Raw genomic sequence first — 27,401 nt, forward strand, 5'->3', positions numbered from 1 at the left:
ACCCCTAATTACCTCATTTAAAATAGGCGAATTTAGCCATCAACTCTTTATTCCTGATGTTAGTTTCTGATACCTGGCACTGTGAAGATACGGTAGATGATTAGGAAAAGAGAAAAAAAAATGGGACTTGGGAACCTGGAGTGTGTTTGAGTTGGGCCATTTCCCAGGGTGAAAGGACTGAGCCAGGGCACCAGCTCTTGCATGCTTCCTGCGTGCCAGGCAGGGTCCTTAAGCGTGCGCCCCCCCCCCCCCAACTCTTCATGATTTAAATACTTCTAGGCTCACAACTGCTCTGGGGTAGGTGTTTTTGTTCCAGTCTTACAGATGAGGAAACTGAGCTTTGGAGAAGTTAACTAATTTTAACCAAGGTCACATCAAGTGGTGGAGCCAGGATTCAGAGTCTGGCTTCAGACACTGAGCTCTTAGCCACTCAAGTATGCTTAGGGAGCTTAGGGGTCAGGGGTTGGGACGAGTGGTGCGGAGCCTGACAGAAACAGCGTGGCATGCTGCGTGTCTGCCAGTTGTCTGATACCTTCCTTTATGAACTGAGGCAGTTGTAGTAATTGCTTGTGGAATCACAGCTCAGGGTTTTTTTAAGTAGGCTCTACGCCCAATGTGGGGCTCAGACTCATGAGTTGCATGCTCCACTGACTGAGCCAGCCAGGTGCCCCTGTTTTTGTTTTTGTTTTAAGAAAAAGATATTCAATATGGAAATAATTTTGCTTCTAGATTTGACAGAATCCTTTAATTCTGTTGTACAAGAGGATCTACAGTGATACCTCACATTTAAGTAATGTTGTAAAAAAAAAATCTTTCTGTTGTACTTGAGCCTCATAATAGCCCTGAAAGGTAAGCAGTACATTGCCCCCCCAACCCCCCTACTTGAGGAATTAGGAACCTGAGACCCAGAGGGTTTAAATGACAAGGTCATGTAAAAGTAATAAAGAAATTTGAAGTTAGTTTTAACATATTTTATATAACCAAATACATCCAGAATATTCTAACATATAATCAGTATCAAATATTATTAATGAGATACCATTTTTAAGTATAAAAAGTAAAAATCTGGCATTTTACACATAGCAGGTTGGACTCAGTTTACCTCAGGGGTCAGTAGCCACATCTGGACATGGCTACCATTTTGAACAGTGTAGACAGATACTCTGTTTTTCTTTCTTTCTTTCTTTCTTTCTTTTTTGAGACAGATACTCTTAAAAATCACTGATCCCGTTTGGAAAATTATCTTTTGAACAGTTTGAGTAATATGCTAGGTCCCTGGACTAACCCACAAAGACTTATTTTAAAGAAGTGGCACTTGCTGAGTTCTGTTTCCTCTTAATCTGTTAGGAGCTCTTGGGTTCTGTTACTCACATTCCTTCAGTATATGAGTCAGTATTCTGATGGGCCGACACCTTTGGATGTTTTCTCGATGCCATTCTCTGTAGATGACAGAATACTGAATGAGGTTGACTGTTGTTCTGAAGCAGTGTGGACTTGTTTTGGAGTTGTTTTTCTGGCCTTTATGTTAAGGCCCGCGAGAGCAACACGGTTTATCTTGGGGATAATGTGATTATGGCTTCTGTGTATTGTAAGTTAGTTTCCTTTCGAAGTAAACTGTGGAAGAGACTAGGAGAGTTTTTTAAAAAAGATTTTCAGCATATAAAACAATTTTTGTGCTATAATGTTTTAGCTTCAGAAAATTATGTATTTTATTGTTTGCCATGGTACTTCTCATAAAGTATTCATATACCAAGTTCTCTCTAATAAGACTGTTTTTTCTACCATCAGATTTTAAAAACAATTTCTCCAGAAGTAAATTAAGTGTTCCAGCTAGTTAACTGGTCTTTTGCCATTGTCCTTCCATCAGTTTTTTGGTTTTTTTGTTTTTTGTTTTTTGTTTTTTTAGTTTTTGATCCATATGAAGTAAAAGATGGGCCTCCATTATTTAGCATAACAGTAGTGCTCTAAAATTTGGTAAAGGAGCTCACTGCCTAGACTGACTCTCTGGCTCTCCAGGGAAAGATTGTTAGGTGTGGCTTCAGGATTAGGGTAATTGCCATGTAGTCCTTTACCATCTAGTTCTATAATGATCTAATTCAAAAAAATGCTATTTTTAATAACAGTAATTTAATATGACTAAGCAAAATTATTGTGCCCCATGGCACTTAAGGAAAGCTTTATCTTTATTTAGGAACAATTCGTGGTTATTTGGCTACGAATTACTCAGTTTTTCCTGCCTATCCTTGTATCTTTTATTTTTAGGACTCCCATGTAATTGGTCTTAACTAAAAAGTTGATTTTTGCTTGTGGCCTCTGTCTGTAACCTGTTCCTTCTTTTTGGGGCCCTTGAAGTTTGAGTGAGGTACCTTCAGGCAGCCCTGTTCCTTGTTATGTCAACGACAATGGACAACGGGGCAGGCATGGCAAAGCAGGGTTGGTGTCAGTTTAGCTTCTGAACACAGTGATTTTAATGCATTATCAGATGTGTCAGAAGTGACAGTTTTGTGTGAAATTTTTTCCCCACTCAAAAATACCTAAAAGTTAACTATGTTTAACTGAAAGAGCAGCCTAACCTCCAGGAGTTAAATTTATTACTGATTTGTCAAAATGGTTATATTCAGAAATGCTGAATTTATTTTCTTCCAGAAAACTTAATTCATTTTTTTATCATTTAAAATAAGAATTTTTGAAGCCATTTTAAACTTATGCAAAACTCAGTAGATCCATCAAATGTTAAAGGTGACAGTTATAGAAAATTCTTTTAAAAACTAAATAATGAGAAAAGTACAGTACCATTTTTTTTTTATTATTTACTGTCATACAATGATGTCTTCTCTGCTTTGTATCTAAAGAAACATTTCAAACTTTTTTATTAATAAACATTGTATCAGGGACAATGGGGCACATCTGTGGGAAAAGCATGCTTTCTTTGCATATCTTTTCCTATGCAGTTCACCTAAATGACAAATTCCTTATTTAATAAAAGTGTATATGTCTTATATAATAGTAAAATATGAACATTTTATCATTAACAGTCCATTTCTTTCAGTTTCATATTTACATTGTTTTTTGTTTGTTTGTTTTTATTTTAGGCCACTGAACAAAAAATCAAAGGTACGTTGTTTAAAGCTACTTTTATCCTTTTTTTTTTTTTTTCATTAAAGCAAGGTTGTTGATATGCATTTTATTCACCTCCAGGATTGGGAGAGCGAAAAGCATGAAAGAACAGAGGGGTGGGGACAGACTTCTTCAGTGACATCACCTTGGAGTCATCCCTTGGGGTTAATGGTTTACTATATTACCACTTTTAAAACCTACCTACCTTACAGCTATCTCCTAGGATGGGCACCACTTCCTGATGTACTCCCTTGATTTGAGTCTTTGAGCACATGTACCTTCCCTTCAGTCTTCCATGTAAAAAAGTCTTCTTGTCTGGGGTTATCTCTGGGACTCTCACCTCATCCCTTGCTTTATTCTTTGGTCTCTGTATTCAGTTGTCCCCCACTCCTTCCTGGAGGCAGACTGTGATACCCACTCTATATTTAATTACTGAGAATAGTAGATTGCTAACCTGATGGTCATTTTGCCAGGCTGAACAGCTCCCAGTACACATCAAGCAGGAGCCTTCCGGCTGCTAAGGAAACAGGAACATCATTCCTCTCAGATTCTGAATCAGGAATTCTTCACCCTCCCAGGAGTTCACCGCCTGGTAATGAAAGGTGTAGGGCTCTCAGATGCTGAACTTGTTAGGCTTGAAGATTCTGAATTTTTATGTGTAGCTGAATCAGAAGTATGATCTCTGCATTTGGTTGAGATACACAGCTCAGTACTGCCTATTTTTATTTGAGGTCAGCATTTGTTAAGGTAACATTTGCTAGGTGCAAGTATGTGGGAGTGAACAAGAACAGTCTTAGCTTATATTTTACCGGAGAAAGTGGCAGTAGAAGGACACACCTAAACAGCATAGTGTGTGATTTGCTTCAGGTAGAAATGCCATTGTTGTCTGGAGCACAGAGGAGTAATGAGTAGCTTATTTGACACAGGGGTTTAAGGAAAATCTCCTTGAGGTTATGAATCGTAAAAGATGAAACAGCCAATCCAAGAAAGGATGAAATGGCAGAGGGATCAATCAGCGTGATTGAAGGTACAAAGAAAAGAAATAATTTGGTGATATTTTCAGTAGATATCCCTAGAGCATTAAATATCCAGCAGTAAGTGGATAGGGTAGAGGGGTTTTTCTGAAGAGATAGGTAGGGGTTAGGTCAGAGAAGGCCTTATATGCTCTGTGTACTAAGGAACTTGGACTTCTGTTTTATAGACAGGAGCCACTGAAGAGTTTAAGCAGAAGAGTGACATGGTTTGTTTGTTTTTTCTTAAAAGCCGTCAGTCACTGTGCATGGAAAGTGTTGGCTGAAAGATGGAGCGAAGAGAAGAAAGGCACTCTCTGGGCAGAGGAAGCGGGTGGACAAGAAGAGGGAATATTCAGAGAATAAGTGTGGGGGTTTTGGGGGGAAGGGACAGAATATAGGCCTGGAGGTAGGGGGAAATCGTAGGGCTTCATGCTGGTTAGAGGGGAGCCAGCCTGAGTGATACATGGAATTGGTGAATCACTATATTATACACCTGAAACTCATGTAACACTGTGTGTTAACTATACTGGAATCAAAATAAGTAAACTATCAATTTGAGTCTTAAAAAAAGGAGTAGAGAGCCAGCAAAGGTCACAGTCATAAGCTATGCTTTAGGAGAGTTTCTTTATCAGTAATGTCTAGCGTCCCCAACAGAGGCAGTACCAGCGAGGGAAGAGGGGGAGTAGAGAGGGTAAAGATGATTTGAACTGAGGTCTTGGTAGCAGGGGTAGGAGATGGATAGAAGATGTGTGAGGTCTAGAATTCACAGGATTGCAACTGGTGAGATCAGAGGGGGGAATTGAAGGTGACATTGTGGCTTTGAATCTGTACGTGTAAGAAAGTTACAAGGGTGTCGAATGATGGAGGGGGGAACGTTGCCAAATTAATTTAGTAGGAACATGACCAAATTCAACTTCTTCAAGCTCCACTTTCTGCATACCACTCCCCTCTATAGGGATGTTAAGTTGTCCCTTTGCTTTGCTTCAAGACCAAACTCCTGCTTGGCTGTCAAGGCCCTCTTTAATCTGACCTCTCATGATCTAACCAGCCTGTTGCCCCTCACTCCTTTATTACTTTTCAGAGCATTCTCATCTCTTTCATGTTCTTTCCTGTTTATTTTTCTTTTTGATCCAGCTCCTCAGCCAAGGAGGCCTTTCAGTGTTTCCAGATCTCACAGAGCTCATCTTCTAATGGATTGCTCCAATGGCCATTGATTCTCCCTTCCTGATTTCTCAGGATGTTATGATGAATCTTAAATTTGGGCCACTTGATTATAGTCCATCTTAGAGTTTTGACTGGCCCATGGGTATTTGTTTCTCCAGCATGATCTTTGAATGCCTACTGTTTATATCGTTTCCAAATGTAAAATCATCCTTTTACATCCATACATAAAATATGAATATATTTGAATCTTCTTCATTTTAGATTTTCCACAGTTCTGAGTATGTTAGGCTAAGTGTATGAAAGTTGCTTCAAAATGTATTATGTTGTTTTGCCAGCTCTTTTACTCCATCCTTCTTTTGATGGCAGCTCCGTGATTGGTCACATTACTCTGATTTATGAAAACGTATTACTTATTTTTTGTGCCGTGTATAATATCTATATGGTATTTGTGATTTGGGTTCATGGTGATTAGAGATTACAAACTGGAGACTTGTGGGACAGGTTTGGCACACACAGTTGTTACTGTTTACTAAATGTCTGGTTTCAGAATAATTTATGACTTACAGAAAAGTTGAAAAGGTAGTAGAGAGTTTTCCCACATACACCTCACTCCATTTTCCCATGATTGACATCTTGCATTTCTGTGGCACCTTTGTCAAAACTAAGAAACTGATACTGGTATTAATGGAACTCCAGACTTTATTGAGATTCCCCTCGGTCTCCCGTTAACTTATTTCTGAAATCCAGCGCCAGCTACAAAACGCATCTAGTTGTCTTGTCTCCTCAGTCTCCTCTGGTCTCCACACAGTGTTTTTGTTATCCTTTATGTTTCCGATTGCCAACATTTACAAATCAGGAGAATCTGCGTAATCGAGAATTTCTCTTGCAGTTTTTACGGTCTACATCATTTTTTGTCCTTCCATAGTAGAGTCTGTATCAGGCCCGGGTCTAATAACTTCTGGCTATCAAGTACTTGAAGGAAATGGGGCTGCTGTGACTGAGGAACTGAATTTTTAATTTTATTAGAGTCTTTGTGATTGTCAGGAGTCCTGATCTTAGTGTTCAGACTGAGCATGACTAGTTAGGCTGCAGCACCCTCTAGGAATTCTGCCTTCATGAGCTGTTCCTTCTAAGGCTCCTGCCATTTCTGGTTAAGTAACACTGATGTTGCTTCCACCCAGTGGTAAGACAATTTGTATAACAGTGGGGTTTTTGTAAAGTATCATAAATTAAATTATTGACCAGCTTTCTTACATGAAGACCAGTCAGTGTTTATTTCTTGGTGCAATGGATTCATAACTCATCTAATGAAAATGTGGACCAACATAATGCGAGACATAATGAAATTCTTGAAAGTTTTATTCTTACTTTGTACTTGAACTTTGAAAAACTGTAAGGAGCATGCATATTTGAATGTTTGAATATGTGAAATGTCTTTTAAAAATATCTATGAGTATCTCCTTGAAACAGCAGGGGAGTGAAATGCTGAAAAATTTATGGTGAGGTATAGGAATAGATGGAAACATTTTAAGATGCCCTGTGGCCAACATAATGTAAAGGCAGGGAAGGAGTTAATATTCCCTCTTCAGAATGCCTATGGGAACTTGATTAAGAAAAGCAATGTTTCAAAAACATAGCTCTGACACTGGCTTGTTTTGGAAGCATGCTCATTATCCATTCCTTGCAAAAGAATAAGCGCTGTTAATTTTTGACAGCTAACACCTCTCTCTCTCTCACCCACCCTCTCACCCCCCCCCCCCCCCCGTCCTCTGTCTCATGCTGGTGCTTTCTTCAGGTGATTTTATAAGCAAGTTAATATTCCAGATAATAACAAACTCCAGAGCTCTGAAGAGATGACAGGAGGCTGGAATGGAAGCAGGAATGGAGAATAATGGATAAAGATTTTTTTTGTTTTCTGGTGATCCCATAGGGAGGCATAGTTTATTGCTGCTATCCTCTTTCTGGACTAATTAAAAACTCTTAATGAAAATTGAATCAACATGTAAAACACATTTTTGTTCCTTTCCACATTTGGAAGCCATTATTCTTGCTCAGTTCTTCTTTTTTTTTTTTTTTTTAAATCTTAGGTCTAGCCTCACAATTTTTTTCAAAGATTTATTTACTTGAGAGAGAGAGAGAACGAGAACCAGTGGGAGGAGGGAGAGGGAGAGAGAATCCCAAGCAGACTCCGTGCTGAGCACGGAGCCAGACACGGGGCTCGATCCCATGACCCTGAGATCATGACCTGAGCTGAAATCAAGAGTCGGACACCCAACTGACTGCGCCACCCAGGTGCCCCACATTTTTTTTTTTTAAATCAAACATGATTTTATTGTTTAGCTCCATTGCTCCTGGGGAGTGATCAAAATATTCAAGAGCTATTAAATCAGCGGCATGTCAAATCATATTGGAGACATCATGGTAACTAACTTTGAGCACCTACTATGTGTCAGGCACTGCTTTATATTTACTTCATTTAATCAAGGGGAATATTCTAAATATTTAATCACTAATAATGAATGGTTACCAGTGATTCAGAACACATACTGGAGCAGGGTCCTAAAAGCTTCATATGCTAAGAGTAATCTTTCAGCTATTGAATTTTGGGAAATGTTTGGGACTTAGGGGAGGGGCCAAGGCAGCAGGCTGGGAAGTCTGAGGCTTCATGAAGTAGGATATTTAAAAACTAATATGGGAGTAGGGCTTCATCAGTGTGTACTAGAACAATATAAATCTGCATTTAATCCCTTCAGCAGCCCTATGAAAGTGGATCGTATCATCACATTTAGAAGTCAGATTGAGGCTAAGAAAAGTGACTTGCATTTTGGTTATGCAGCCAGTGAGTGTCTGAGCCAGGATTTGATGACTAACTCTAGTGGGCTCTACTGCTGCTTTCTCTTTGAAAACAGTCCTGTATTTACATGGAAAACAAAGTAGGAAGGCTACGCCAGTGCTTTAATAATATTCAGTGAATGAACTAAAACAATGCATGTTTTAAAAATATTCCCAGAAAGATCTTCTAACAGGTTTTATGGTATTTCCCCAAGCACAAAGAAATAAATAAAAAGTTGTATCACCAACATAATTTTGTGAATCAGGGAGCATCTGACAACTGCAATGTGTAAAGTGGTTGGCTTTTCAGGAATTACTAGAGAAAGCTCTGAAACTGTTTACTTCATCTTTGTTGATGAAAAAGCGTAAGAGTTTTAAGGACCAGGCAAGAAGCTGATTTTCTAAAAGCTTCCTCCCTGTGTCAGACCTCTAAACAGTGAAAACCAGTCCCTTTTGGGGACAAAACCTGACTTCTAATTAAGTTTGAAATGCCTTGCTCCACCTCTTTTGGGGAGATGTAAGGAGACTTTGACAAAAAACCCACCAAAAAACCCACATCACCTCCATTTCATGCATTCTTCAGAAGGAGGGACGAAGTACCTTCTGAGGAGCTGGGCAACAGACAGGTCTCTGCTTTTCAATATGCTTACTGACCGAGAAAGCTCATAAAGGCAGAGGACACAGTTTAACTGTGGCAGTATGATTGAGATGACTGTTGGAGTCAAAGGAAGAAAGTGTTTAATTTGTTCCCTTCTCATTAATAAGTAAGCACTCTTTCCGTTTCCATCGTCACTGCCAATATCAGCTGTGTTGTGCAATCTCATGAGGTCATCTTGGGAAACAAAGATAAATGAAAAATGATTGTCTGTTAATCCATTCTTCCGAAGTAAGGATCCATAAAGTGTCATTGTTTTGTGTTTTCTTTTTTCGTTTAACATTTGTGAAATATTTATTGTGTGCCGACCCTGTTTCATGTACTGTTGTGGTCACTGTTATGCATGAACAAAACCCAACTCCCAAGTCCTTGTCCCAACTGTGCTTCCATTCTTATCTTTGTTTTAGTTCAGTAGAGGTAAATATATTTACCTGTGGTCTCAGTGTATTACTTCATAAGGCCTTAAGTCTCTCAGTCGCAGTCCTGTGATAATGAAATTCAGGAACTTCGGTGGCTTGGCAAAGAATTCCTGTGCTACACAGATCTTTCAGAGGAGAAACTGAGGCCTAAATAGCTGTGATTGAAGTGTGTTGCCTGACCTTGTTCACATAGTGGCTCATATGGAAATTGGTATCTGTGGGACTGTTAGGGAAACAGAAGGGGCTGCCCCCAGCTGACGCTGGCAGGCACTCCTCCCCTCAGCACACCTATGACCGTTTCTGTCACACAGGTAGGGAAGTTCTGTTAGAATTGGGGCTTCCGTGCAGTGTTTTTCTCCATAATAGTAGAAACATGACTTCTATGTTATAGGCAGGTATTAAGTAATATTGGGCAGACCAGGTTCTGATTCCAAATATGGCATCAGAGTACGTTCACTTTGTGAGAAATTGTGAAGGCAAATGTGTGCGGACCTCTTTGAAGGAGAAGCAGAGTTTCTTGCTGGTGAAGAATTTACTAATGGCAAATGTCTTTCTTCCTATGGAAGATGTCTTTGAGCTTTGTAACTCTGCACTAACAGGAGGGGGGGAAATGGCCTTCTGCTTCCAAGGGAAATAGTAGAGGTTTAGGTATATCAAAGTCACCATTTTTCCTTTACTTGTATTGAGAAAGGAAAGTGATTTGTATAGATTTATATATAAATCTAAATTTATATACTCAATGAGGTAGTGAAGGATGCTAAGGACCCCTTTATGCTTGTAAGATAAGGGCCATTTTATTTATTTATTTATTTATTTATTTATTTATTTATTTATTTTAATTTTTTATTCTTATGTTAATCCCCATACATTACATCATTAGTTTTAGATGAAGTGTTCCATGATTCATTGTTTGTGCATAACACCCAGTGCTCCATGCAGAATGTGCCCTCCTCAGTACCCACCACCAGGCTAACCCATCCTCCCACCCCCCTCCCCTCCGATTTCCCCCGCTTCATTCTTCCCCTCCCGCTACCTTCTTCTTCTTTTTTTTTCCTTAACATATATTGCATTATTTGTTTCAGAGGTACAGATCTGAGATTCAACAGTCTTGCACAATTCACAGCGCTTACCAGAGCACCTACCCTCCCCAGTGTCTATCACCCAGTCACCCCATCCCTCCCACCCCACCCCCCACTCCAGCAACCCTCAGTTTGTTTCCTGCAATTAAGAATTCCTCATATCAGTGAGATCATATGATACATGTCTTTCTCTGTTTGACTTATTTCACTCAATACCCTCCAGTTCCATCCACGTCGTTGCAAATGGCAAGATCTCATTCCTTTTGATGGCTGCATAATATTCCATTGTATATATATATACCACATCTTCTTTATCCATTCATCTGTCGATGGACATCTTGGCTCTTTCCACAGTTTGGCTATTGTGGACATTGCTGCTATAAACATTGGGATGCACGTACCCTTTCGGATCCCTACTTTTGTATCTTTGGGGTAAATACCCAGTAATGCAATTGCTGGATCATAGGGTAGCTCTATTTTCAACTTTTTGAGGAACCTCCATACTGTTTTCCAGAGTGGCTGCACCAGCTTGCGTTCCTACCAACAGTGTAGGAGGGCTCCCCTTTCTCCGCATCCCCAGGGCCATTTTATTTCTAGCAGATGTAGGTGTGTTTGCTTATAAATACCAACAAATTATTAAATAACAATGAAAGATTTTGTAACTTCAGATGTTTGTGATGAGGCTGGGGTGGGGCAAAGATGGGGAAATAGGAGAAAAGCAGAGATCGGTGCAGTCAACAAAGCAAACTATTGTTGGAAAGTAGATTCAGGGACCAATGATCCCATAGTTGTTGGAGGCTTGTGGGAGTATCCTAAGGTTGTATCCTAAGCCCTGAGATTCTGCCTTGACAACAGTCAGGTCTTCAGTTTCAAAGAAAATAAATCAGGGACGCCTGGGTGGCTCAGTCAGTTATGCGTCTGCCTTCAGCTCTGGTCGTGATCCCGGAGCTCTGGCATTGAGCCCCATGTCCGGCTCCCTGCTCAGTAGGGAGTCTGCTTCTCTCTCTCCCTCTGCCCCTCCACCCCGCTCATGCTCTCCCTCTGGCTCGCTTGCTCTCAAATAAAACCTTAAAAAAAAAAAAAAAACCTACGGAGGAACAAACACACCTTTAAAAAAAAACCAAAACAACAAATCAGGAGTCTTCTGGTTTAAATTTTGGAGAAGTCAGGAGAGATTAGCAAGAATAGCTTTATCAGCTATAACCAGGTAAGAGAAAGCTCCAGACTAGGAAATAACACAGTATATGTCCTAATTTGCACTTTTATGTTCTTCAGTTCTAATAAGAGTAGTAGCTGTGCTTCAGAACGTGTACTGAGTGAGAGCGCTCTCTCGGCTATAGCGTCAGTGGAAATGCACTTGATAAAACCAGCTGCAAAGACAGCATTTGGCCTGAAGCAAAAAGTATTGAATCTTCTACTGAAGATGATAATCATGGAATTCTAACATAAACACAGCATGGTGTTAAAAGTCCAGGCTTCTGAGGGAGATAGCATTGGATTTGAATATTGTCTTTATGATTCTTGTTTCTCTGACCTTGGGCAAGTTCCTTAACCTCCATGCCTCAGTTTGACTCTGTGGAAAGGAGATAATCCAGGCTACTTGATGTGGGAATGAAATAATATAGAACATAAATCACAGGACCGGAGGCTAGTAAATGCTGAGTATAGGCATCTTATTATAGAAATTTTTGATTTGCAGCTTTCAAAGTGAACTAAGCTGTAATTAGTGACTTTCCTATTTTTGGATAGTTTGATTTTGCTCTTGTAAGTAAGGGGAAACTTAATTTATACTAGGAGGAACATTGGTTTGGGGGTCTAATTTGGTTTTAAATTTCAGCTCTGCCATTTACTAGATGTTTGATCATGGGCAGCCTTCTTCTAAGCCTTAATTGCCTCATCTGTAAAATGGAAATAATATTTCAAAATTACAGAATCATGAGGCTAGAGCGATATCAGATATAGTGCCTGGCATTTAGCTAATACTTAGTGAATTTTAATTCCCACCCCTGTGGTTGCGCAGTATTCTAGCAACCTTTCAGCCTCTTGACTGGGCATACCAGCAGTGTCCCCAGTCACTTCAGAGTTCCTCCTCACCCAGATGATGATTAGGTTTTTCCTCTCATTAAAGTAGAGCCCAACTCAGCATGGGTGAATCACAGTGCAGCGTCTCTGCCATAGTGCAAGGAATAGGTCTTGCAACACGAGAATGGGATGTATCTTTATAAATTCGGCAGGCCCAAATTGGTACTTTATTGCTTTGATTTATATTTGTTTATTGGTAAAATGGAATATCATGTGTTTAATTACTTGTGCTTTTTTCATTTTATGAATTGCCCATTCTTGTTCTTAGCCCATTTACCTCCTGGACCTTAGAGCTTTTGTTACCAGTTTACACGAGCTCTTTGTATAATACGCTTATTAGCATTCTGTCTCATATATTTGATGCAAATATTTCCAACATTATGGACTATATCATATGTTTGAAGTTGTTCTGAGGATGAGATACCAGGCAGAAATATCTAAATTTTGCTCAATAGTAGACCCTGCAAGGGGGTATATATGCAGAGGATGCAAATACATATTTCAGAAGAAGAAAAGCAAAATTAAATAATCTTTATACTTTTAGCTTAAACTCTGGCCCTAAACTCTAGTGACTCTGTGGAATGTTTCCTTGTGTTAGCTTTAGGGGCCTTACCCCAAAACAGTACCTCTTTTCTTTCTGTTAGGGAAAGTTGGGGTAGGCAGTGGGAGGGGAGAGAGAGTGAGTCCCTTTAACTTGTTCTAAAGGGCAAATATTTTTCCAGTTTGCCTTTTAATTTGGAATAAACACACACACACACACACACACCCTTGCAAAAATAAACTATACTGCATAATTTTATCTGGTCAAACTTAACAATTTTTTATTAATTACTTGACTGACTTATGTTGGGAAAACCTACCGTTTACCCAGATTTAGAAAAAATTTTGCCTTTGTTTTCTAAAAGCTTTTAAAAATGCCAGCATTTTATAGCATTATTAACTGTTTGATTTATCTGAACTTTATTTCATTTTTTTAAGAGAGAGCATGCAAGTGGGGGTGGGGCAGAGAATCCTAAGCAGGCTCCATGGGCAGCTTGGAGCCTGACACGGGCTTGATCTCATGACCCTGATCATGAGATCATGACCTGAGCTTAATCAAAAGTCGGATGCTTAACCAACTGAGCCACCCAGGCGCCCCCTGAACTTTTTTTTCTAATAATAAAAAAAAAACCCAACTAACCATCCTGTATTTCCTAAATAATTTGTTATCTTCGGTGATTTAGGACATTTCCTTTATTGCATAACTTTTGTGGTCCTTCTTGATTTTTTCCCCCCCAAATTTCAGTGTTTTGGGGACTTTGGTTGTTGCTCCTGTTACTGACTTCTAGTTGAATTGTTAGGTGTTAATCTTTTTTTTTTTTGAGTCACAAATGGAAGTCAGAAGCTCTCTAGATGTAGCTGCAGTATCTGCCAGAACAGTTTTCCAAATTTACTTAGACATGAGAACCACGTGTGACCCTTGTTTTAAGAAATACAGATTCTGACTTAGTAAATCTGTGAGGCTGAAGAATCTTTCTTTTTTTTTTAACAAGTATCCCATAGCAGTTATAATTAAACAAATTTAAGGATCACTTCTAGAATTGTAAGTTATGAAAGAGACTGCAGGGCAGTCTGACTTTTTTTCTTTTAAAGCATGTGCCTCTCTGCCTGAAAACTGTATCTTTTATCATCCCACTGTTCTAAATCTCATATATTTGGACAAGATGTGATGGATAGGTTAACTACAGATCTTGGAAATACCATGCTGTGAATATTGTGTGGATATCCTCCAGCTGTTAGAAAAGGTCCGTATTTTAGAACAGATTGCTCAGGCATTTTGCTGAAGAGTAGAGGATTGTATCGAGGCAAATCAGCTATGTTTCTCTTTGTGTTAGTAATTTGAGGTGGGAGATGTTTGAGTAGATGTTGAGTAGGGAGATCGAGTTCCTGGAGGGATTGGAGGTAGGTGCTTCCCTAAGACCCAGGAAAGGGTATGCTTCCCGTTTCTGGATGATTTGTGAAGTGAATTAAAATTAAATGAATTCAGTGTAATACTTATTTTAAATTCAGTATTTAATTTTGAATCGATTATAAGATATCTTATTGCATGGTATTTTTCCTTACTTTAGGAACTTTTTAACCAAAATGTTAAGATTTTTTTGTACCTGTGTAAAGTATAAATACGGTGTGTTATATTTCATATTAGTTTTTAAGTCGTATTTTTCAAGTTGTCACGATAGCCATATAGTTCAACCTACTTGCTAAGGATCAGCAGAAGTTAATGGATTGACAAGCATTTAGGTGTTTTCCAGGCTGACTAGTGGCACTTAAAACTGCAGCCGTTTGTCCACAATGAAAATTCTAGCATTACCTCTGTGTGTATCAACTTAAAAGCCAGACTTGCCCCCTCTGTGCCCTTCAGCATTCCAGAACGAACTGAAGTTAGTATAGAACAGGGAATGTGTATCATACAGGGGAATTATATTATAAATCATCCATGATGCTTATTAATGAATAAGAAGAGGATTTTTATAGTAGTACAATGTTTGGCCAAGTTGTAAATAAATTTGATTTATAGGCTCAATTTTAATCGAACAGTTCGCTCTTCGCACTGTTTAACCGGCTGGCTTCTTGTTTCCCCTCCTGTCCCTCTTAAAATACAAGACGATGGAATTTGAGTTACTGGGCCTCAAATACAGGGGAAGCTGGTGAGCAGTACCTCCGTAGCAGTAAAGTGACACTGTACCTTTCCTCCATTTTCTGTGGAAAGCTCTGGAGTTGGAAGGCAACAGAAGTTGGAAACCCCCTTCTTTGGAATTTTTTGGCATAGAGAATTTTCTCATCTGCTTGAAGTTTTCATCAGGTGTGTGCTTTTTGAAGCTGTGTCCCGATGTGCCGTTGCTACTGGCATTCATCCGTAAAGCTGCAGAACTGATTGCACCCGCGCTTGTTGGCGCTGACTCTGGTCCGGAGGCAGAGTCTGTCAGGGGAAGACTAGTGAGAGCTGCAGGCAGCTAGAATGATTGGTTTGAGAATTTAGGCTTAACCAGGATGATTGATTACTTATTGGAAGCATTAACTGTAGGGAAGAAAGACAAATCTTGTATGTGGTGTTGCTTGATAATGCAGTTACAACTTAAATGTACTACTTGGTAGCGTGGTAGCTTTTTTTCCAGAAGTTATTTTGTGGCTTTTAAAAGCATAAAATCATTCTCTGTGATGAAGATTTTAAAGAATGTTTACAGATGACTTTTATTTTTTTAAATACCCTTTGAGCAATGGTAAGGATTTTCCTAAGTATCAAGCATTTGCAGTTTAACCTAATTATTGACAGCTAGAAATGTTGCCTTTTATTTTCTGGAAACACTGGCTTGTTACTCAATTGCTTTAGTACATTTTTATCTTGTTGATTACACCTACTCATATTTGTTTGAGAAGGTAGGATATTTTCTCTTAATAAAAATAAGAAATTCTTAGGAAAATCCTGTACTTTTGCTTTTATGTGAGAATAAAACTAGGAGCTTTCATGGGTACTCACCATTTGCCTTCAAAGAGCTTAACATGATGGTTTTGTTTTTCCTGTATAATGACACATTTTGAGATTAGAAATAGTTACTTTTGGTAAATTTAAAGTTTGCCTAAAGCAGTCTTAAAAAACACTGTGTATTCCATAGATGTGTATTAAGTATTATTTTAAACTGGTAATTTCAACTATTTCAGTCACAAATCTGTATACGGTTTTTATTTTTTGGAGGGCAATTTAATGTTTCATTCTGTTAAAATGAAATCATGTCTTAAAATGACATTTTTGTCTACTATGCTGTTACTTAAGCCAGTATTTCTAGAAGATTTACAATGTAGCCAATATGAAAACTCTTACACAAAGCTAAGTTATAGACTTTGGTGGAAAGATACAAAAAAAAGGAAGGGCTTGAGGTATTAAGTGGTGATAATTCAGGATGTTGATGGCTGCTTTATATTTAGACTGTTGTTTCTATTAAACTTGTAGATAGCCAGTAGGGAAGTTCACTCATTTACTATTTTCTGAAATAAATTTATATAAATGGCATTTTAAATATTATTTTAAATCTTAAAAGAAGTAAATATTAATATAATTTTAATTATTAATAACAGTAAATAAAAATTTTTTTTACAAATTGAGAACTTGGTGTATTTAGGATTTGGGATATTAAATTGTCTCTTATCTAATCTTGGTTTTTTTTACCTGAACCTAAGACAGTTGCTGTGGGGTTCCCCCCCCCAATTAATAGACTGTTTTTTCGAACAGCTTCAGGTTTACAGAATGATAGAATGTTTATACATAAGAAATATCAAATACATGAAAGTAGCAAAAGTTAATTGTAGTATTGGTTCTTTTATTGTTTTGCAAAGTGGGAAGTCTTGATTTGGATCATGATTTAGGAAAATGTTGGTTTGAATTCTTTGCATGAGTAATTTCTCCATTCCAAAAAAAAATTTTTTTTTAGTTGTTTATTTCTGGGCCTATTCAGCTTTTGCCCGTCTGCTTCAAACTGTGCGAAAGACCAGTTGGGTCACAGTATGGCAAAAAATGTAACATAAAAAAATTGTAGTGCCTGTGTGTGTTTTGTACTGACTGAATTTAAAATACTTTTCTGGTGTTACGGACAATATGATGTTATGGCTGATAAGGGTATCTTCCCAGATTAACAGTCATATTAACTTGTTCTCTGGATGCTGGCTCTGGTTGTTTTTGTTTTTGTTTTTGAGCAGAGATCTGTAACCACTGAGTTATCAGCAACATACTAACCAGCTACCATCATCTTCCTTACTCTGTCTGCTTCTCTTTGTCATTCTCTCTCTTCTTTACTGGTTCTTAATTATTCCACCTCTTAAATGTTCACGTGCAGTGTCATTCGGTATTGTTCTGTGGGTTCACTCATCTCATATGCTGGTAGTTCTTCAGTTGTTCATTCAGCTAGCAGTTCTTGGCCATTTACTGTATTTGGTGCTGGGAATGCCAGTGATAAAGGGAAGGAAAAGCCAGCACTTAAAGTGAGCACGTGCAGTGAAAGGGATGCATTAAGAAGAGTTTTATGGGAACAGAGGAGGGGAAATTGCTTGCCATAAAATGCTTTTAAGATTAGCAGAACATAGGGTGGGCGTGGGTGGCGATTAGTTGTTTCCTGGGAAAGGTGGACACAGATTTCCAAGAAATACATCAAGTCATTTGAGACACAAAGAACATCATGGGAAAGAACGGTACCTTTTGGAGTGTTGCACACTTGGTGTGAGAGAGAAGGAAACGTGTGTGGCCATGACAGGATATGAATCTGGCCAGGCCAAGGACTTTACATGATCTCTGAAGTGACTTCAGTGATATAGATAACTTGGGCAGAGAGAAGAGAGATTTGGGGGGGGGAGGGTGAAGATGGGGGGGGTCAAGATGTAAGCCAAGGAAGACCAATCAGGAGGTTTTCGCAAGAGTAAATTGGTGGAGGGCCAGAATCACAGCAGGGACATTATAGATGATAAGGATGCATTTGAATTCTATCAAGGAGATAATCTACTGGGGATAGGGAGAATTTGAGGAAGAAATCCCTGCTTGAGTAAATAGTGAGACCATTTTCTGAAATAAATGACCCCTTCTCTCCTACCTCTCTAGCAGTCCTGACTTACCTTGCCTTTACTTCTCGTCTTCTGTCTGCTGTGGGAACCCATCCTTCAGGTCTTGCCATTTCTTCTCATTCTACTCATGATTTTTTTCCACCTGTATGATGAATCCTAAATTTATATTTTTAGTTCATACTTTTACTGAGCTTTAGAACCACATATTCAGTTGCATGCTACACATGGCTATCCTATATCAGTGGTTTTCAGAGTTTTTCTGAAGATTCCAGAGAGGCTGCCTGAAACTGTCATGAGATCCACAATGTCGAACTATTTTCATAATGATAGGAAGACTTTGTCTTACTCACTTTTTTTCTCATGAGTACATAGTGTTTTCTAGAGGTTCCATAATGTGGATGTTACAACAAATTGGATGCAGAAGCAGATGTGAGACTGTACCTGCTTTTCTGTTAAGCCACATATTAAAGAAATTTGGAAGAATGTAAAAACAGTGTATGCTTTTCACTGGCTTTCTGTTTTGGAAAATAGTTATTTCAGAAAATATATATTCATTCATGTAAGAGTTTATTTTTTAAATGAAATTTTTTTTAAATTTCCCTGTTTAAATATCAAATATGGTAAATATAATTGTAACCCATAGATGATTTTTGGTGTTTTCAATAACTTTTAAAAATGCAAAGGGGTCTTGAGACCAAAATGTTTGAGAGTTGCTGTCCTGGAGTAACAACAAACCTAACACATTAAAAACTAAACTCATTCTCTCTCATGCATTTCCCAAACTCAGTTTTTGTCTTCTGTTTCATGTCTTGGTAAATGGTACCACTGACTACCCACCTTCCAGGCCAGAAACCTGAGGGTCATCCTTACTCCTCTTTTTTTAACCTAGGTGGTAATAGTGGTCACTCACCATTTATTGAGGTGCCAGGTGCCAGGTACTATTCTCAGTTCTTTACATCCATTATCTTCTTAAAACCTCACAACAACCCTACATGGTAGAGGTATTCATACTTATCCCTGTTTTACAGATAAGAGAACAGAGGTACAGGGTGGTTAAGCACCTGGCCCACGGTTATACATCTAGTAAGATGCAGAGCCAAGATTTGAATCTAGTCAGTCTTTTGAACCTGCACTTCTTTGTTCTGGAACAGTTTATGTAGATTGAGATGATATGTTTCTTGAGGATTTTATATGCACATTCCCTATAAAGTCATCTGGGCCTCGTGCTTTTTAAAGAAGTAAATCTTGGAGTTTTTCAATGTCTTCTGTTATTATAGGATCTTCTCCTCTATAAGCTGATCTTGGTAAATTATATTTTATAGAGCAGACGCTGGGCAACTATAGCTTGCAAATTTGGCCCATTGCCTATTTTTGTATATCAGGTTTTGCTGGAACAGAGCCACATCCATTCATTTATGTGTTGTCTGTGGCTGGTTTTTGTGCTACAACAGCAGAGCTGAGTAGCTGCAAGAGAGACTGGATGGCCTGTAAAGCCTAAAATGCTTACTATCTGGCCCTTTACAGGAAAGATTTGCCACGCCATGTTGTGGAACATTGTTCCATTTAGCTGGTTTTCTGTTTTACAGGTATAGGTTATACACAGTATTTTCTTGTATTTCCAGAATCTCTACATTTGGAGTTACGTCTCTCTCTCTTTTTTTTAATCCCTGAACTATTTATATTTCTTCTTTTTTCTCCCCATTGTTTGGGATTACTAAAATTTTGTCAGACTTAATTTGTAATAGTGTTGGTGTTCCATCTTCTGCTGTGCTCTTCAACAGTTTAAATAGCATGAGACTTAGAGTTCCAGGTTTTTTAAAAGTATGCTAGTAAAAAAAAAAAAAAGTATGGCAATATTGATCAAACTGTCTGATCCTGATGGGTGATTTCATCAATTCCTCCATTTCTTATATGTTAATTAATCTTTATTTTCTTGCCTCTTGTGGGGCCAGTGTTAAATCCTTCCTCCATCTTTTCAAATTATTTATAGAGTTGAGCCTAAAGAAATGTCTTAATTTTAAAAAATCATCTCATTTTTTTACATTTTTGTTTTTTAAAAATTAGGTTAACTTGTTAATTTTTTTCATAAAGTCATGCCTTGGAGTTATTAGTTCACCTCTAAAGTCATTGATTGCTACTTTTATCTTCACCAATTCCTTCTGCTTCTATTCATTCTTTTTTGTTGAAAATAATTAAGACCAGGAGTTTTTCCCTTACTGCTGGTTTAGTCTTATCTTAAAACTTATTATGTGTGTTGTTTTCACTGGTATTTTCTTGATAAACCTGCAGTTCTGGTATTTCTTCTTCAGCTCAATACTTAAGGCATTTTTATTTGCTGGTTTTGTTGTTTCTAATGTGATTGCATTGTAATTCAGAAATACCATCTGTATTATTTGTACTTTTTGTAATTTAGTGATGTTTTCTATAGTGCTGTATGGTGTGTGTGTGTGTGTGTGTGTGTGTACACGTACGTACTTTCTATGACTATTCCATGGGTATTTGTCAAAAAAGGTGTTATCTGTTTTCAAGGTAGGTGGTTTTGCTTTTTTTTCCTTCAGTTTTTCTGTCTCCCGTTTGATTTACATTTGATACTAAAGTTTGGTACATAGGATTCTTAGCTGTTTATATCTTTTTAGTTGGTTTCTTTTATCAGTATGAGATATCTCATTCTTTATGATGCTTTTCTGATTGAAATGTTTAAACCTGACATTAATGTTGCTTTTATTTAAATTTTGTTAGCATTTTTGGTCCTATATCTGTCTTTGTACTTCCCCCCCTCAACTTCCTGTATTGTTTTATTTCAGGACTGATTTTTGCAAAGTATTCCTTAAGTTTTTATTTTTATTTTTATTTTTTTTAAAGATTTTACTTATTTATTTGACAGAGAGAGACACAGCAAGAGAGGGAACATGAGCAGGGGGAGTGGGAGGGGGAGAAGCAGGCTTCCTGCGGAGCAGGGAGCCCGATGCGGGGCTCGATCCCAGGACCCTGGGATCATGACCTGAGCCGAAGGCAGACGCTTAACCGGCTGAGCCACCCAGGCGCCCAAGTTTTTATTTTCTTAACAAACTAAAGACCCTTTATTAACAAGTGAATTTAACTCATTCACATTTATTTTGATTACAGATCTTTGGGGCCCTATGCTGGGCATCTTCTTTTGTAGTTCTTATTAACTGCAGTTCTGGAATAATTTTTTATTGCCTTTTCTGTATCTGTTGAACGGATCAGGTTTTCTTGTTTTCTCATTTTTTTCCCTCTTTCTGGTGGTTTGGATATTTACTGACATAATTAACCTAAATTTTAACTGCACATACACAATAGCCAAAATTATTCAGTAATTATATCTGTTACCCAGCACCCCCATCCTTACCTCCCTACCTACACACACTCTTAACTTCTCCTTTATTCTTCTAGTATGTTTCATGTTTACATCTGAGATTTCACTTCAGATTATTTAGTTCAGTTTTATAATCAATAGTTACATTGTCTTAGTGTTTTTACTGGTGTTGGTGAAATTTTCTGGCCCCAGAAATGAGGCCCTATCTCAGCCTTATTTTCCCCGTGACGTTTCATCGATAAGTACAGCAGCTCTCTGAATTTGAGGTAGGGATGGGGCTGCTACATGACCGACGTAAATCCTGCTTCTGAATTTCTGGTCATTTTTAAATGGAGTGTTGAGGTTCTTGTACATTCTTCGTGTAGGCCCTTCACAGTGTTTGCCTGTAGGTTATCTTATAGTTCCTTGAATGTATTAAAGAACATGTTTCTGTTGCATCTCCTATAAACAATATCTTGTTTGGGTTTTAAATTGTTACAATCTTTTCTTTTCCTGTTAGTAATAAAGTGGCAGGCAAGCCTGTATTTTAGCACTGGATAGTATTGTAAGTGTTACAAGGTTACGTTCAGTTGCGAAATACCAAGCTGAGCCTGGTACTCAACACGTAAAGGCTGAGTTCGAGTTTTTGTGTTCTCTGTGATTTCATAGTTACATGTACTTTATCTTTTTGTTTGTTTCAGAGGTACTTTAGAATATTCTAGTACCTTACTTTCCTTGTGACAAAGGAATATACATTATTGGTACTTTCTGGAAGCATTAAATTGTCTGGGAGACAAAAGTTTCACACATTAAGTAATTAGACCTAGAATGTACTTGACTCAAATTCTTAATGTGAGGCTTTTCAGTTGCCTTCAGGAGGAATGAAAAGACTCCAAGCCACAGATAGAATGCTTTTGACTTTTCAGTGCAGGTCCTCCTGAATGACAGTTTGCTTGTATTACTTCAGAAAAATCAGCCATATTTGAAAAAGGCCAGATCACGTATTAAAAATATATTAGTATTAGTGATATAGGCTAAGTCCACCAGTGGCTCAGAAAGAAGGCCATAGTGAGGCCAGACTGCTAAATGAAGGAGACTCTGGGGGCGAGGGGTTGGGGGGAGAGGAGAGGTGACATGGGGTTCGGTGGCTTACTGGTGACCTTTTGTTTCAGTATCATGCACATTGTAGGCATTGGACAAATATTGCCTTTATTTGGCCCACAGAATAGCTTCCGTTTACTTAGTTTTTACAGTGTGCTGGGTACTAGACCAGGACTTCCTGTACTGTGCAGGCGAGGAGAAGGACACAGAGATAACCCAGTTCTGGGGGCGGGCTATTCAAATTTCAGGCCTGGGGCTCTCAACCCTTGAACAGTGCTTTCTCCGAGTGTCCTCACTGGTCACATGGAGACATTGCACTTATTTATCTGACAGTGGCATCTGTAAAGTTGCATCAGACTCACAGAAACGTTCAACTGTTAACAAAAGTGTAAGGTGGTATTGTGCGGATCATTAAAAAATACCCACTCTTCGTATAGCCTTGTATTTGGTGCTCTGTAAGCGGTAACATACTTAACTTTAGGATAGCCCTGCAAGGTATAGGTTTTATCCCCATCTTACGGAGGAGACCATAGGCTCAGTCAGGTATACACACCTTGCCCAAAGACACAAAGCTTAGTAAAGGCAGCACTGGGATTAAAACCTGGGTCCATCTGGCACCAAAAGTTCATACATTATGCTGCCTCTCTGTAATTTTAGAGATTGGGTATATCTTCACCAGTGTAAGGCATTTCCATCAGTTTATTTAATCTCTTCTAAGAGTCTAGAAATCCACTGTTTATAATTTCACATTGTTCATGCAGTAGGCAAATGGCTATTTCAGATTTGCTTAAGACAGGGTATCTAAGTTATTTCTCCAACTTTGATTAGTTTCATAGATTTCACTCTGTAATATTTGTATTGACTTCTGCATTCTGAGTTTGTCCTGTTTGATCCAGGCTTTATGTTTTAACAACAAAAATGCTGCTAACTTTGCCTTTTTGTAAAGAAACGATCAGATTGTTTTCTACCCTTTCTATCTGTTCTTGTGTTATCTTTCAGAGATGAAGAATAGGGACCAAACACATTAAAAATGAGACAGGTTAGGAATAGTTTCCCGGGAACTGAGGATTCTTTTAGGATGAACAGAACTTGATTCGCCACTTTTGCCCTTTGAGCTGTTGTGAGTTCCGTAGTTGTAGAACCAGTGCTTGTTCTCTGATCAGAATAACACAGGCCAGAGCTGGTGAGCAGGAGGTGCCACCCAGGCCAGGGGACACCAGTGGCATCCGTGCCCTTGTTGGAGGGGTCGTTGCCGAAGTAAAATTGGACTCTCCCCTAAGACCACCTGAGCCTGTGAATGAGGGTATCCTCGCACACTTGAACTTTCAGTTCCTTCAGGGTTGTTGTTCTTAGTGCCTTTTTACTTAGATGGCTTACTGTGGAGGTACACTTTACTGGCTAATCTTTTCCACCCCTTTTCTTTTGTTGGGATTAGTGCCAGAACAGATAAAGCCCAGTGTAAGCCAGCCTCAGCCTGCCAACTCTAATAACGGCACTTCCACAGCAACCAGCACTAATAATAATGCCAAGCGAGCCACAGCCAACAATCCGCAGCAGCCACAGCCGCCTCAGCCGCCTCAGCCGCCGCAGCCGCCGCAGCCGCCGCAGCCTCAGCCGCCGCCGCAGCCAGCTCAGGCCTTGCCTCGGTACCCTCGAGAAGTGCCACCGCGATTTCGCCACCAGGAACACAAACAGCTTCTAAAGCGGGGTCAGCATTTTCCTGTCATAGCAGCAAACCTGGGATCTGCTGTTAAAGTGTTAAGCAGCCAGTCAGAAAGCAGTGCTTTAACAAATCAACAGCCACAAAATAACGGAGAGGTGCAGAACAGCAAAAACCAGTCAGGTGAGAGAAGGCCTTTCTTACGAGACTCCAACCGTCCGCATTAGCAGCGCAGCAGGGTGACACGTTCATGGCTTGTTGGGGATCTGTCTGTGCCCGCACAGGGAGAATCCTAAAATGTTCCCTGTGAGCCGCCTGCCCATCCCACTTTTTAAATGATTATTTTAATCACCTTCCCTCCAGGTTCTACCCATTTTCATAAGCAGCTTATAGCTTAAATCGATAAGACTACAGCTAAAATTGAGCACACACACCCCCCCCCCCAAGCATATGTCCTAAGCGGTTGTACATATCATTGCAGTGAATCCTCAACAGCCCTGTGAGGCCCAAGTTGTTCTTATCCTCACTTTTCAGTAGAGGAAACTGAGGCACCAAGACTTTCGATCACTTGCCCCATGATCGCTCGGTTACCCTGTGCCCGAGAAAGACCGCCGCAGGTGGAAATGGTATTCAGACAGCACGTGCATTCAGTGATGGCCACAGAAGGGCCTTTCTGAGCTCCGTAATGATGGGGAGGCAGAAAATGTGTGTGATTACAGTTCTCTCAAAGGCCAGTTTGTTTCAGTATGTTCTGATAGGCTCTGACGGTTTGTTTGTCCATTTTTTCTCAAACTGTTTTGAAGCATTTACTACAAGCCAGGTAGACAATTGAGGAGAATCAAGGTTCCCACGCATGAAACCACTCGCATACACTGGTTAAGAACAAAGTCTCTAGAGCCAAATGGACGAGGTTTTTAAATCCTAGCTCCACATACACCGGTGTTTGTGAGCTTGCTCACAACTTAATTGCTTAATTGCTCCGTGGGTCTGCGTCTCATCTGAGCAGCCATTGCTCACTGTCCCAGCAGGAGTTGCACTCTGTCTCTGTGCTCACTTCTGTGTATCAGGACCTCCTCTGTCCGTTTCATTACGGTACTGCCCAGCTACTAAGTAGCGGAGCTGGCGTCACACCAAGATCTGCCTGACTCCAAAGCTGTGCTTGTCACAGCCTTGCTGTACTTTGGCGGCACACCGGCTGCCGTAGGTACGGAGGAAGAGGACACGGATGTGATTTTTCTAGCACAGGTAATTAGGGCAGCACATTATTATTAGAAAGGATACAAACTTAAACCGTGACCCTGAGTTAATACTACCCCTGTAACCACTTTCTACCGTATGTGGGCTTGGCCAAATCACTTAACTTACCTCAATCCTCTCCTAAGCTGTAAAGTATGGACATTAGTGCCCAACCTCTATGGTTGCTTTGAGTATTAAATTATGTGATGGGTTTAAGCGCATAGCTTAGCACCTGATATTTAGGTACTGAATGAATTATCTTCCCTCAAACTTTTACAGAAGGACCCGTACTTTTCAGGAAGAAGAGTCTGATTTAGACATATGACATGTAACACCAAGCAGTTAATTTGGCTTGACGTTCATCTGAGAAATGAGATTGAAAGCACATACAGTGAGTCATCAGTATGTTTTTTAAAAATGTGATCAAAGCCTTAGGAGAGGTTACTCGCACAGCGAATGCTTGAGTACCTATAACAAGCTAAACAATGGTGGTATCACACTTAACAAAATGAACAAGGAAGTGGGCCTAAATTTAGAAAATGGTATGTTGCGTATCATTTTCAAAATTTGGAAGATGAAAGAACAAAGCTGTTTTTGAAATGGAAACAATAGGAGTGTAAGAAGGTTTCTCACAAATGGGTATGGGTCAAAAATCCCAAAAGTATTATAGATATGCATTCAGATGAAAAGAAGGCCTATGTGAGCATAGGAAGAAGTCTTCAACAAAGGCTGAGAAGGACAATTACCCTGCTTGTTTCGCAGAGGACTTTACGAGAGGGCACTGCGTTCATGTGGAGGTGGGGATAGAAGCCAGGAGGGTGCAGCAGTCTCTGGCTGAGGTCTGGAATTGATGTGGATGACGAAGGCAGAGCACTCTGCAAGAAAACCTGATTTGTGCTTTTGTCTTTTTTAAAAAACATTTGTGAATCCCCACTTACCAGCATATGTCACATATTTACATTAAAATATCTGTGTAGATGCTACAAGGAGTAGCAACTTGAGCCACATAAGAGGCGGTTGGGTGTCTGTGAACTAGGGAAGGCTTCTTAGACCGTTAGGTCTGCCCTGGGCTCTGAGGTTATTTACAGTGCTAAGGATCATAGTGACCCGGTGACTAACCCCTGCTGGGGTGCTCACTACAGCACACACACTATGTTAACATTCAGTCCTCACCTTACAGGCTAGAGATCGGTGAAGAGCAATGTCGTGTACATTATAAACAGCATCAGCGATGGTCCAGAAACACAAAAGTTGTGTGTTGTGAATCACAGGTAGTTCACAACTGTGCAAACATAATCTTAACTGCTTTCATTTTTGTATTTGTGTTTCACTTTTTTGTTTCCTGAGCAAATACAGTTAATGGAATAGATTTGACGGGTGGGTCAATACATACAATAAATACATACACAGATATTTACTTACGTTTTCATGATAAAAGTGAGGGGTGCAGTGCTGGATACACCTCCCTTGTCCTCACGTAATTCAGTTCTTGTTCATTCCGTGCAGAGAGCAGGGATAGTCCTTAGATGAGAGTAGGTACTTTATAAAATCAATCAGAGGTCCTAAGCTAAGCACCTTTGCAGGCTAGCAGGTAAGTGAAGTAGAAGATGAAAAGGAGTGATGGGAACAGGGGTAAAGATACTGACTTTGTACCCCACCTGAATACCTTTACACGCCTTTAGAGCCCTACTCTGGTCAAACCAGACAGTGCTGTAGGCTCAGCTGCCGGTTTGTGACTAGACCTCAGACACTTAGTGATGCTTTCAGTCAACATCAAGACTTCTCCTGGGCAGTTGATTTCTTAGAGCCTTAGGATGTTGGGCTCTGCTACCGCCCAAATAACTCTTCAAGCTGGGGGACTTACAGGGCTTCATGTAATAGAGGATCTAGGAGGGAGGCACTCATACACCTAACAGGGCTGGCAGCAGTATTGTTCTTATGGTCTAGAGTGTCCCAACCCACATTTTATCATTCAACTGACATGTACCATAAAGCTAAAAGAGTAGAGAAACAAATACCCATGTACCCTGCACCCAGATCCAGTAGTTGTTAATGTTTTCCCATCTTGACTTCACACGCATACCTCCTTCCCACTCCTTCTTCCTTCACCTTCCTCGTCATAAGTACATACATATGCACAC

At 39.4% G+C, this 27,401-nt stretch overlaps 1 protein-coding gene across 13 annotated transcripts in view; it reads left to right on the forward strand.

Annotated features, from left to right (window-relative positions):
• Window positions 1-27,401, forward strand: part of TNRC6A (trinucleotide repeat containing adaptor 6A) — a 102,882-nt gene that overhangs the window by 29,489 nt on the left and 45,992 nt on the right. For 8 of the 13 annotated variants that reach the window (XM_064592826.1, XM_064592823.1, XM_064592818.1 and 5 more), the window contains exons 4-5: window positions 3,093-3,114; window positions 23,800-24,207. The exons of 1 other annotated variant lie outside the window; for it this stretch is intronic. In XM_064592826.1, the coding sequence (XP_064448896.1) occupies window positions 3,093-3,114; window positions 23,800-24,207 (430 nt within the window). The remainder of the gene's footprint in view (window positions 1-3,092; window positions 3,115-23,799; window positions 24,208-27,401) is intronic. 4 more of the 13 variants (XM_064592824.1, XM_064592827.1, XM_064592825.1 and 1 more) reach the window with 2 other exon arrangements.

Source organism: Mirounga angustirostris, unplaced genomic scaffold (assembly GCF_029215605.1).
Source record: "Mirounga angustirostris isolate CCGP_5_RB_7025 unplaced genomic scaffold, mMirAng1.0.hap1 SCAF_5, whole genome shotgun sequence".
Taxonomy (NCBI): Eukaryota; Metazoa; Chordata; class Mammalia; order Carnivora; family Phocidae; genus Mirounga; species Mirounga angustirostris.